This window comes from Nicotiana tomentosiformis, chromosome 5 (genome assembly GCF_000390325.3).
Source record: "Nicotiana tomentosiformis chromosome 5, ASM39032v3, whole genome shotgun sequence".
In the NCBI taxonomy this organism is placed as follows: domain Eukaryota; kingdom Viridiplantae; phylum Streptophyta; class Magnoliopsida; order Solanales; family Solanaceae; genus Nicotiana; species Nicotiana tomentosiformis.
The window spans coordinates 59,600,601-59,613,687 of NC_090816.1; the positions used below are offsets into that span (position 1 = coordinate 59,600,601).

Here is a 13,087-nt window from a genome sequence, read left to right on the forward strand (position 1 = left end):
CAGTTATAGGAAGAAAGAAAGGTGCTACCATAAGAATTAATGCAGCAGAAATTGGGTGCCATTTCAGTTTCTTTTTTTCTTTTAATGCAGCAGAAAATAGAAGAAACAGCATATCTAACCGTAACCTTACAGGAAAAGAGTTGGAAGTGTCATTTCAGTTTTTTTTTTTTTTTTTTGATGTAGCAAATAAATGGCAGAAATGAGAAGAAAAAGCTAAAATTTTAGGGGGACAAAAAAGATAGATATGAATCTTGGATTAAGAGAAGTGTCATGACAACACTTATTGGTCATATATATAGAGAGAGAGATTGTTCCATCCCTTCCCTTTTGTCTTCTTCGTTTCACTCACCACCGTCGTCAGCCATCTTCTTCATCTGTCGGCCGCTATTACCACTACAATCACCATAACTCAGGTTTGTGAAGAACCCTAATTGAATTTAGCTTGGCTTTAGCTAACTCATCTGGATGTGAGCATGTTGAGAAACATGAAAGTAAAGAAGGGGAATCTTGGCGTAACTGGTAAAATTATTGTAAGTGACCACGAGGTCATGGGTTCAAGCCGTGAAAACAGTCTCTTGTAGAAATGCAGGTTAAGACTACGTATAATGGACCCTTGTGGTCAGGCCCTTCCCTGGACCGGGGCATAGCGGGAGCTTAATGCACCGGGCTGCCTTTTAGACATGAAAATACAATCAAAATTTGACAGCTTGCTACATTGGCAGACTAACAAATTTTACTTTTGCAATCAAATCTCAATAGCCGCAACAATCTTTATTTTACTATATTAATTTTATAACTTTTAATTCTGAACCCTAGCAAAAGAAAGTATAATATCATTCAGAAATCCACCTAAAACAACTTAAGAAGCTTTACGGACTAAATCTTATTACTTATTTAATTAGAATGCTGGGCTACTGGTGAAATCAGTAGCCGTGATGGTGGTGGAACTGTGGGTGACATTATCTGATTGGGATGGTCTGCGCGATGATGGTGAAAGGGTGAAGGGATGTTTGATTGGGGTGATTTCACTGTGGTGGAGGAATCACAATGGTGGTGGTGATTTCAAAAATCATGATGCGTTGTTACTGGACCACGTAGTAAATGTAAATTGAACAGTCAACATAAGATTTGAAATTAAACTCGAAAATGGACATGGAGAATCAACTCAAATTATGGACACATTTGATTGTTATATGTACACTTGACACAATTAGTTGTTGTCATACTTTCAGCAGAAAAGTATAATGAAACAAAGTCAATACTCATTCCACCCAATTTATGTCCAAATCCTTGAGTTTCATGAGCCATTTTTGTGCATCTTGTGCAACAAAAGGTTTAGACGATGTTGTTTCACAATTAACATCATTAGCTAACACTTCAACTTTCGTCTCCTTGGCAAGGTTTGCTTGTCTGTTAGGATGCCTTACCTTAAGTGACAGAAGACGCGAAACTTCATGAAGGCCACCCCATTTTTCTAATGCACGAGCAATATCATAGCGACCTGTAGGAGATAACTTGAAACAATCAGAACCATTTGCGAGGTAAAGAACCACCACAACTCTACGCCTCATAAACATTATGTCAAGTGGCACCCAGATGGAATCCACATATCTGATTGTCCCAAGTGTCAACCACCATTGTGGCCCGGGACTATAGAACTTCCTCAAGATGAGTTACACTTTCAAAACACGTTGTAACGCAGGAACCCTATGAAGTTTGGTACCCATCAAAGTTACAGAGCATTGGAGCTTGATAAATACGTAGTACTATAAACGTAAACCCTCTTATTTGCTGATATTTTAAATTTCTCAGATTCAAATAACTAAATCAAATTTTCTTAAGCAAAGCTCAACAGTTAGCAAAGCCTGATGTTTTAAACTTTTTGTTTACCATTGATTCTTAAACCATCTTTCAGTTTGAACATTGCTGAAGTTGTGTGGCACTAAGCTAACTATGAATTTTGGTACTCGTCAATATTACACAGCTGCAAGTAACCATCATAGGTCTAAAACAAATATACGTATGAATGGAGTGTTTCTTCATGACTACCATCTGTCGCACTAAGTAAAGTATAATATTACCCCTGCAGAGGAAAGATTCAATCATTGCACCTTTATGAACAAAACTAGTTGATATTATTGGACTTCTTACAGTGGACAGTATCCTCCACTTTTATTTCACTTATTTCTTCCATTTTTGTAGGGCAGTGGGTGGAGCGGATGAGTCAATTATACCAAAACAGGAATAAAATCTTGTAATCAAGTTCCATACCTGCACGTTCGAAGGATTTTCTACTGGGCATATATGATGGATCCATTCCCCAATTCGTCTGGAAGCAACTGATCTGAGAAGTTGCAGTTGCGGATTAATTTCCAAACTTGATCAAAATAATCAAAAAAATATGAAATGCAACAAAAAAGGTGGTAAACTTTCTTAAAGAGTGAAACTCAATTATTTTCCCCATTGATCAGTATCTTATGATGTTTTCTGCTTTTGCATGTATTCACAGTTTATGCAAGAAATCAGAAGTTATAATTAGTACGAAGAACTGATATCTAACCTCCTCTTGTAAATTTTCCAAGCTATCCCAGTAACCTTTCGGTTTGCGGTGTTTGTAAGCAAGAGAGAGATTCATCAATGAAGCAATTCTTCTAAAACCTCCCATGCGTGTAATCGCCTTCTCAATGTCCACTCTTCCATGATTCCTGAGTTGCTTTCTCATAGGCATAAATCCTTCCTGTCCATGTTCAGAGATAAAAGCCAAGAGCTCAGCTTTGAGAACTTCAATATCCCTCTGCAGCCCTGGAACTTTCGGCCTTCGTCGAGGTGAATATAAACTACAACTGTCTGAATTCTGCGCAGCTGGCCTATCATAATAAACAGATGAATCCTTGATTGATGAACTAACCGATGCCTCTCTACACGCATCATGGTTAAATTTCTCAAGAGGTTTCTCAGTTTCTCTTTTCTCAATGTGATCACGGATTGCACATAAGTTAGAGGGAAGGTCCTCATATATGACCTGAAAATGTCACAAACTGCTGAAAGTCCAGTGAATCAATGTAATAATACGATAGAATATAGGGAAATTTTCAAAGACCTCTCCTCGGGTTTTGCTTCGTAATACTAACCTCCCTTGTAGTTTGCAGTATTACGCTTACCTCCCTTGTAGTTTGCAGTATTACGCTTACCTCCCTTAGTTTGATTTCTCCTTAACAATTATATTAATCTATTTCCTATGAATGGGAAAAAACTATAATCTGACTGATTTTCCCTTCATAATTTTATGCTCCTCTGATTAATTTATTTTAATGAATATCTTCTTTACAAGTCCCGGTAGAATAAGAAAAGAGAAATACCGTAAGCATGAAAGTTCTCTTCCGTTTTCTCTGCAAATCGACAGTTTGCTGTTTTCGTGTTCCTCTTCAGCCTTCTCATCATCTTCTGTAAATGCAGTCATTCTTCACTCATCATTTTTTCAGCAGCAGAAGGCACATGAAGGTTCTAATTCGTAATATTTCCTGCAGATTTATTGTCTTTGCTTATGTGAATTAGGTATTTTATTACCCTATAAGTTACATGTCAAGACAAGCTATAAGTTGCATATCATATAATTAGTTTCTCAAGGTTTGCGGTTTGCCCTATAAGTAGCATATCATTTAAACCTGACAAGCCAAGCAAGCTCTTTTCAACTTTCAATTGGCGGTTTTTATGGGATATAAAATGCAATGTCTCTCAAAGAAAAGGCCAACATCCTCTTTGGGGTTTGTTTTCATGCTTGTTCAGACTACTGCAGTAAATTGCAAACCTTTGCAGAAAGGAGATCATTCAGATGGAACTGCTCAACCAGGGAGAGAATCTAGATGCGATGAGCAAGCACACACAGAGTATAGGATTTAGCTATGAACTAGGTGCATGATGAAGTACAAAATCAACAAACTACCGTGTTCTCTCCCGGTGATTTGTTAATGCTATTTCCCTTCTCATTAATACCCTCAGCTTCGCAACTGCTACCCATTTTCGTCGTTCGGCATATATACTGGACAACAATACATTGTTACCAGAATTCCAAAGTTCATGCTTAATACTTAAGTGCACATTCAGCAAGATCCATTTCCCCTTAAGTGTAACAAGTGCTAATCAACGCACCCCATATAGTAGCATTTGGTTCCAATCGGCAATGGTTGTAAATTCACCAGTTATGAGCCTCCTTTAGACAACTACCACGACTTAGAAGATCAACCATGCATCAATAATGCTCAAATGTTGGCTATATACCAAGATTTGCAATCATCGAATCAAAAAATCTCCACCTCTTTGGACCAGACCTGCATGGACACAACATGCTATGACACCTACAAAAGTTGAACAATTAGGGCTCACACCTTCATCAAGCAATTGAACTCCCAACTCATTCTTTTCTCATAAAGGGTGTGTATGGGTATGCAGGAAAATGGGGTAGCGGAAATAAAGAATAGGCATCTCATTGAGACTGCTCGTACCGTACTCATACAATCTCATGTTCCGTTGTGTTTTTGGGGGATACAATTCTCACATCTTGTTATCTTATTATTAATCGTATGTCATGCTCAGCTATCCAGAATCAAGTTCCATTCTTTGTGTTGTTTCCTCACTCACCCTTGTTCCCTCTTCCACCTCGTGTCTTAGGGAGCACATGTTTTGTTCATAACCTTACTCCAGGAAAAGATAAGTTAGCACATGTCGCACACGCTGGTCATTTTATGATCTAAAGCAGTCTTCTCGAGTCTGATTTGGTAAGTTTAGCATATCTATCCAGGAGTTTTGCATGACTCATAGTGAAGCTGATCACTCTGTGTTTTATCGGCATTCTGCTTCAAATCTCTGTACTTATCTGGTGGTTTATGTTGTTGCTATTGTTATAACCGGCAATGATCAAGATAGTTATTACTAAATTGAAGCATCATCTCTTTCAGACTAAAGATCTGGGCAGATTAAGTATTTTCTGGGTATTGAGATCGCTCAGTCTAGCTCAGGTATTGCGATCTCACAACGGAAGTATACCTTAGACATTCTTGAAAAGACATGAATGACAGGCTATAGACCTGTTGACACTCCGATAGATCCCAATTCTAAACTTATGCTAGGACAGAGGGAGCCGCTTAGCGATCCTGCAAGATATAGGCAGCTGGTTTGTAAATTAAATTACCTCACAGTGACTAGACCTGACATTTCCGTTCCTGTGAGACTGTGAGTGTTGTAAGTCAGTTTATGGATTCTCCCCGTGATAGTTATTGGGATGCAGTTGTCCGCATACTTCGGTATGTAAAATCAGCTCCAGGAAAATGATTATTGTTTGAAAATCGAGGCCATGAGCAGATCGTTGGAAACTCAGATGCTGATTGGGCAAGATCACCTTATGATAAACGTTCTACGTCTGGATATTGTGTCTTAGTAGGAGGTAATTTGGTGTCTTGGAAGAGCAAGAAACAGAATGTGGTTGCTCGGTCTAGTGCAGAAGTAGAATATCGAGCAATGGCTATGGCGACATGTGAGCTAATTTGGATCAAACAGTTGCTCAAGGAGTTGAAATTTGGTGAGATCAGCCAGATGGAACATGTGTGTGATAAGCAAGTTGCTCTTCATATTGCATCAAATCCAGTGTTCATGAGAGAACTAAACACATTGAGATTGACTATCACTTTGTCAGAGAAAAGATACTCTCGGGAGATATTGCAACAAAGTTTGTGAAGTCGAATGATCAACTTGCAAATATTTTCACCAAGTCTCTCACTGGTCCTCGTATTAGCTACATATGTAACAAGCTCGGTACATATGATTTATATGCACCGGCTTGAGGGGGAATGTTAGATAGTTAATATAATTGTAAATAAGTATAGTCCCACATGGAATAGGATTAGTGTATATTGTGTATTGTTATAAATAGGGTCATTGTGCTATAGTTAAAACATAACAATAATATAATTTTCCCATGTATTATTTCTCACTGTTACATTCGTAACAAGCTCAGTACATATGTGTTATATTAGATAGTTATTATATAGTTAATATGTAATTAGTCCGAGTCCCATATTGAATAGAAGTAGGATCTGTATTATGTATAGTTATAAATAGGGCTCATTGTATTATAATTAATTGATCAATATAGATTTTCTCCCGTGCATTCTCACATGGTATCAGAGCATCAGTGAGAAAAGATCGTTGTGCGTCATTCCAGCGACATCCGGAAAGAAAGAACTCAGTCACCATGCGATTTTCCGGTGACCTAAGTGACTGTTTGCGTCAAAATCACTAATTATCAGTGTTGTGCAAAATCCAACACCACCACAAGGTTCCCAAGAGAGGCGACCAAACCCCAGAAAGATTCTCCTCAAAAGAACCACGCACGCGCCCCCACGCGCCTGTCGGAGATCTGCCGCCGGCAACGCGTCTGTCCCACGCGTCGGCGCATGAGGACTGTTCCGGCCAGAATTTGAAAAAGGTTCTGTTGGACAGTGTCATCGCCTTGCAATTCTGAGCCTACTCATCCAATTTAAACCAAATTTCGACCATTTTTATATTTTTCCGACGTGAACAGTGATTTCAAGAAAATTTTCTGATTTTTCTGGCGTGAATAGTAATTTCCAGAAGGGTTTTCGATTTTTCCGACGTGAACATTATAATGTCATTCGTATCAGAAGCCTTTGACTCACAATCCGCTGGATCCAATGCATTGAATCCGATCCAAATGGTTTCTTTATCAGATTATATTGAGTTCCTTCAATACAAAGCATGTAAACAGACATCTTCAGAGATAGCTTCTGTTGTTCAAATAGGTAGTAGCGTGACTTGTGTCTCCCAATCTTCAACCTCCGAGTTTTGGGTCATTGATTCAGGTGCATCTGATCACATTTCTGGTAATAAATCTCTTTTCACTAGTATTTCATGTTCTCAATCTCTTCCAACAGTCACGATGGCCAACGGGTCTCAAACCGTGGCAACTGGAATAGGCCAAGCAAGTCCACTACCTTCCTTACATTTAGATTCAGTTCTTTATGTTCTCGGTAGTCCTTTTAATCTCATAGATGTTAGTCGCTTAGCCAAATCACTTAAATGCTCTGTTTTATTTCTTGATGACCTTGTTTTTATACAAGAACGCAGTACGAGGCGGATCATTGGTACCAAACGTGAATCAGATGGACTTTACTACCTTACCCTTGCAAAATCACATGGACTCACATCTTGTCTTCCTTCAACAACTTGTCCTGTTACTGATTCACCAGATTTATTACATAAACGGTTGGGACATCCCAGTTTGTCAAAACTTCAGAAAATGGTATCTGGTCTATCGCACTTGTCCACTCTAGAGTGTGAGTCATGTCAGCTCGGTAAGCATACCCGCTCCCGTTTCCCTCGGCGTCTTGATAATCGAGCAGAGTCACATTTTACTTTAGTCCATTCAGATGTTTGGGGTCCTAGTCAGGTCAGTTCTACCTTGGGATTCCGCTACTTTGTCAGTTTCATTGATGATTATTCCGAGTGCACTTGGATTTTTTTGATGAAAAATCGATCTGAGTTGTTTTCTATTTTCCAGACCTTCCACGCTGAAATTCAAAATCAATTTGGGATTTCTATCCGCACATTTCGTAGTGATAATACCCTAGAGTATTTGTCTTCCCCATTTCAGCAGTTTATGAACTCTCATGGGATTATTCATCAAATATCTTGTCCGTACACATCCCAACAAAATGGCAAAATGGGGTAGCTGAAAGAAAGAATAGATATAGACACATCCCAACACCTTGTATGTTGATTGCATAGATATAGACACATCCCAACACCTTGTATGTCGGTTGAGTCTAAAGCAGTCTCCTCGAACCTGGTTTGGTAAGTTCAGCACAGTTATTCAGAAGTTTGGTATGACTCGTAGTGAAGCTGATCACTCTGTGTTTTATCGGCATTCTGCTTCAAATCTCAGTATTTATCTGGTGGTTTATGTTAATGATATTGTTATAACCGGCAATGATCAGGATGGTATTACTAAGTTGAAGCAACATCTCTTTCAGCACTTTCAGACTAAGGATCTGGGCAGATTAAAGTACTTTTTAGGTATTGAGGTCGCTCAGTCTAGCTCAGGTATTGTAATCTCACAACGGAAGTATGCCTTAGACATTCTTGAGAAGACAGGAATGACAGGCTGTAAACCTGCTGACACTCCTATGGATCCGAATTCTAAACTTCTACCAGGACAGGGGGAGCCGCTTAGCGATTATGCAAGATATAGGCGGCTGGAAGGTAAATTAAATTACCTCACAGTGACTAGACTTGATATTTCCTTTCCTGTGAGTGTGGTAAGTCAGTTCTTGGATTCACCATATGATAGTCATTGGGATGCAGTTGTACGCATTCTACGATATATAAAATCAGCTCCAGGCAAAGGATTATTGTTTGAAGATCGAGGCCATGAGCAAATTGTTGGGTACTCAAATGTTGACCGGGCAGGATCACCTTCTGATAGACGTTCTACGTCTGGATATTGTGTTTTAGTAGGAGGTAATTTGGTATCTTGGAAGAGCAAGAAACAAATTGTGGTTGCTCGGTCTAGTGCAGAAGCAGAATATCGAGCAATGGTTGTGGCAACATGTGAGCTAGTTTGGATCAAACATTTGCTTAATAAGTCGAAATTTGGTGAGATCGGCAAAATGGAACTTGTGTGTGATAATCAAGTTGCCCTTCATATTGCATCAAATCCAGTGTTCCATGAGAGAACTGAACACATTGAGATTGACTGGCATTTTGTCAGAGAAAAGATACTCTTAGGAGATATTGCGACAAAGTTTGTGAAGTCGAATGATCAGCTTGCAGAGATTTTCACCAAGCCCGTCACTGGTCCTCGTATTAGTTAGGGCTCATTGTATTATAATTAATTGATCAATATAGATTTTCTCCCGTGCATTCTCACATGTTATATATATATATATATGTGTGTGTGTGTGCGCGCGCGTGCGCGTGCTTAGTGTCCCACATTGGACAATAGGTAGTATGTATTGTGTAAAGTCTGTATATAAATAGGGCTCATTGTAAGATAAATAAGTTACGCATCTTAATAATATTTTCCCGTGCATTTACATCTCACACATCATTTCTTTTCTTTTTTTATTTCCATTTAGACGGGGTGGATCCCATACAAAGAAATCCAAATAAGGGAGGTAACTGTAATATGCAAACCACAAGGGAAAACCATAAGGGAGGTTAGTATTATGAAGCAAAACCTGAGAGGAGATCCGAAATTTTCCCTAGAATAGGTATTCGTATTAACAATATAAAATATTCTTCATAAATTCTGTCAACATTAGGTGTACCGGTATTTACGTAATATTCCTTGTTTAATAACTTTTCTTATTTAGCACTCCTTTTATAAGAGTTTAGACTACCCGAAATAAGGTAACTTCATACTACAACCAATTTAATACAAGTTGGTTTTTCAGACAAAACATTTCTTGTAATCCTGGCATATGAATGTAGGAAAATAAATCTCAATGTCAACTGGATGAAGAGAGTAGCCATTGATACAAACCTCTTCCATAATTGCTTCAGAAAGAAAAGAATTCTTGTGCATTTTTGACTCCACACTGTACTTCAGTAGTGTATGATGACTGCCTAATTGCTCTAAGATCCATTTTCCTTGAAAAGAATCGAAGTCTCCTTCCACCTGCTCAAAGCTAATTTCTTGTTCTATATGTTCAGATAAGTCTAGGACGACACGTGCATGGAGTACCATGTATAGGAGACCCTTGCATCCTTCCTGGAAAGGGACAAGTAGAAGCATCATCTTATTGATTCAAGGAGTTATCCACTTACTAATATATGATAAACATATTTCATTACAATACGGAACGTAATGCATTATTTACTGTACGAGAAAGTGAAGCAGACAGAAAGATTTCTAAAGGCAAACACTAATGACTTTTGAGCACAGTATACACGCGCTCCCCCACACACAACTCAGTATATGCTTTCAATATAGAACCACCCATTTTGAGTTCCTTATTAACAGCTCGGGAGACTTAAATATTACCAAGTTTTCTAAGATTAAGTTACATGTATAGAGCAATACCACTAGCTCCTGGGCACTTTGTGTAACAGTTTAATACAAGGAACCCACAACATAAGATATACCACCATTTTAAGTTACAGGTGATGGTCTATTTTTTTAACAACATTGATGCTATTGGGAAATAAAGTTAGACCATTGGGGAAGCGTATGCACTAAGGTTAATCCAATTTGACACAACCGGACTAAATTGATGCAAACTAAAGCAACATGACTAGATTGTACAATAAGAAAGACTGGTGGATTTAACCTGGATCGACAAGTATTTGTGCTTTTTCACGGGAAGATGAACTGTTCTTTCACCATGAAAAACTTAGTACCAGAATTTCAAAGTTGGATTTGCAGTCCGGGTAAACCCAACCAAAGTACCTTCCACACTGTTAAATATGTTATGTATACTTAGTGTCCCACATTGGAAAATAGGTAGTGCAACGATCCGACCGGTTGTTTTGAGTATTAGAACTTCATTCACCTATTTGATGCTTCCCGTATGTTTATTTGATGTTTTATGACTTGTGAGGATAGTTGGCTTTGTTTCGGGAAGGGTTGAGAGTGAATTGGAACACTTAGTTCCATTTTGGAAAGCTTAAGTTGTAAGACTTGACCAAGGTTTGACTTTTGAGGGAACGACCTCGAAATCGGGATCTAAGGGTTCTAATAGATTCGTATGGTGATATTATTGGACATAGGCATATGTTCGGATTTGAATTTAGAGGTTCCTAGAAGGTTTTGGCTCTATTTGTTGAAAGTTGGCAATTTGAAGAATTTGAGAGTTCTTAAGATTGACTGATAGTTGACTTTTGGGTTAATGAGCTTAGATCATTGTTTTGAGACCTTGGATAAGTCTTAATGGTTGATATGAACTTGTGTGCAGACTTTGGTTGTAATCCGGAATGTCAAGTGTGATTCAGACGCATTCGGCGAAGTTGAAAAGTTGGAAAGTTAAGAGATGGATTTGATCTTCGATTCTTGGTTTGTTGTTGTTTTTTATGTTTCAAGTCTTGCGACAAGTTTACGGGAGGTATATGGACTTGTTGGAACAATTGGGCGGGGTTTCCGGGGGCCCGGGTGTGATTCGGGCTGCTGGTTTTCTAGTGCAAGGTGGTGCTTCGATCGTGGAGCTAAGTCTCGCGATCACGGAGAAGGGGGTTAGGCTGGCGACGTCTTGCACTTCGCGATTGCGGAAGGATCTATGTGATCGCGAAGAAGGAACGTGGTCGGGTTTCGCGGTCACGGGCGAGGGGATGCGATCGCGTAGGTTGGAGAGGGCTGGTCACCGCATTCGCATGGTGTGATCGCGTTCGTGAATAGGTGCGGGGGGAGGGGGGGCCTACGCCATCGCGAGGTTGAGGGTTGCGATTGCATAGAGCACTGGACAGTTGTGCTCCGCGATCGCGAGGGCCCTGTCGCGATCGCATAGTGTACTGCTGGGCAGTGTATCTAAGTTGTTATTCCAGGATTTTTGCCCATTCTCTCATATTTTGAACCCTAGACTTGGAGATGGACAATTTTTCAAGGAGATTTTGATACAAGGCAAGAGGGTAAGTGATTTCTACTCATTTGTGATTATATTTCAAGAATCTACACGGGGTTATTTTTAACCCTAAATCAAGGATTTAAAGTGTAGAAATTGAGGTTTTTGGTATGAACTTAAAGAGAATGAATTTGGGGGTTTTGAATATAAAATTGGAACCCGATTTGAAATCTAACTACATATTTAGACTTGTGGGGTTATAGGTGAACAGGATCTACCCCTAGATTCGGGTTTTGGCCATGTGGGCCCAGATTGAATTTTGTTGACTTTTTGGGATTTGATTACAGATTGAAACTTTAGGGTTTGGAATTGATTCCTATGATGTTCTTTAACATTATTAAGTATTACTTGATTCAAGCCGGTTGTAGGTGAATTCTTAAGCAAAGGCCGTTTTGGAGGGTTGATTTGACTTGCTAAGGTAAGTATATTGTCTAATCTTGGTTGAGAGAATAACCATTACGATATGACCTTACTTGCTTGATAATACGTGGGAAGCGATGTATATGCAAAGTGACGAGCATATATACGGGTCCTATGTATTATTCAAGACCGAGTTAAACTTTAGGCTTTTATTATGCCTTGTTAGGTTGTGAGCCTTCCATAGTTTATGTTTTAATCAATTGTATGACTATGTGAGCTTAATTTTCATGCTAGTGATTATGTTTAGGATTACTACCTCTTAATTGGTCAAGATGGGCAATTTGTGAACTTGTTAATATACTTGATTTAGCCATAGTCATGTTATCTTAGATTGTCACGCCAAGACCATGACTTTGGCTATGACAGGATTGCCTAGATTAGGGTGGAGAGGGTACTTGGTCATTCTACAGGTAAGATAATCACATTCCTGAAGGCTCAGCGTATGGTTGAGAAGGAGTGTCTAGCATATTTGGCTTTCATTCGGGATTCTAGTGTAGAGGTTCCTTCCATGAATGTAGTACCAGCGGTGAGAGTTCCGGAGGTGTTTCCTACGAATTTGTCGGGTATGCCACCAGATAGGGATATCGATTTTGGTATTGACTTGGTTCTGGGCACCCAGCCCATATCGATTCCACCATATCACATGGCTCCAGGCTCCAGCTGAGTTTAAGGAATTGAAGGAGTAGTTGCAAGACTTGCTTGATAAGGGATTCATTAGATCGAGTGTTACTCCTTGGGGTGCGCAGGTGTTGTTTGTAAAGAAGAAAGATGGTTCTATGAGGATATCTATTGATTACAAGCAGTTGAACAAGGTTACCATCATGAACAAGTATCTATTGCCTCGCATGGATGATTTGTTTGATCAGCTTCAGGGTGCCAGAGCTCGAAGATTGACTTGAGATCGGGTTATCATCAGTTGAAGATTAGGGCTTCAGATATACCTAAGATAGCTTTTAAAACTCGTTATGGTCATTATGAATCCTTGGTGATGTCATTTGGTTTGATAAATGCCCTAGCGGCATTCATGGATTTGATAAACG

At 39.2% G+C, this 13,087-nt stretch overlaps 1 protein-coding gene across 2 annotated transcripts in view; it reads right to left on the reverse strand.

The window, feature by feature from the left end:
• Nucleotides 1-1,160: 1,160 nt before the first annotated feature.
• LOC104088352 (uncharacterized) overlaps nucleotides 1,161-13,087 on the reverse strand; it is a 39,477-nt gene continuing 27,550 nt past the window's right edge. The window contains exons 7-11 of one of the 2 annotated variants that reach the window (XR_011407818.1): nucleotides 9,557-9,784; nucleotides 3,360-3,444; nucleotides 2,561-3,038; nucleotides 2,272-2,344; nucleotides 1,161-1,501 (exon numbers count right to left, since the gene is read on the reverse strand). Coding sequence is in view for 1 of the 2 variants with exons in the window: in XM_070174949.1 (XP_070031050.1) it covers nucleotides 1,263-1,501; nucleotides 2,272-2,344; nucleotides 2,561-3,022; nucleotides 9,557-9,784 (1,002 nt within the window). In the remaining variant the exon portion in view is untranslated. The remainder of the gene's footprint in view (nucleotides 1,502-2,271; nucleotides 2,345-2,560; nucleotides 3,039-3,359; nucleotides 3,445-9,556; nucleotides 9,785-13,087) is intronic. The other variant, XM_070174949.1, reaches the window with a different exon arrangement.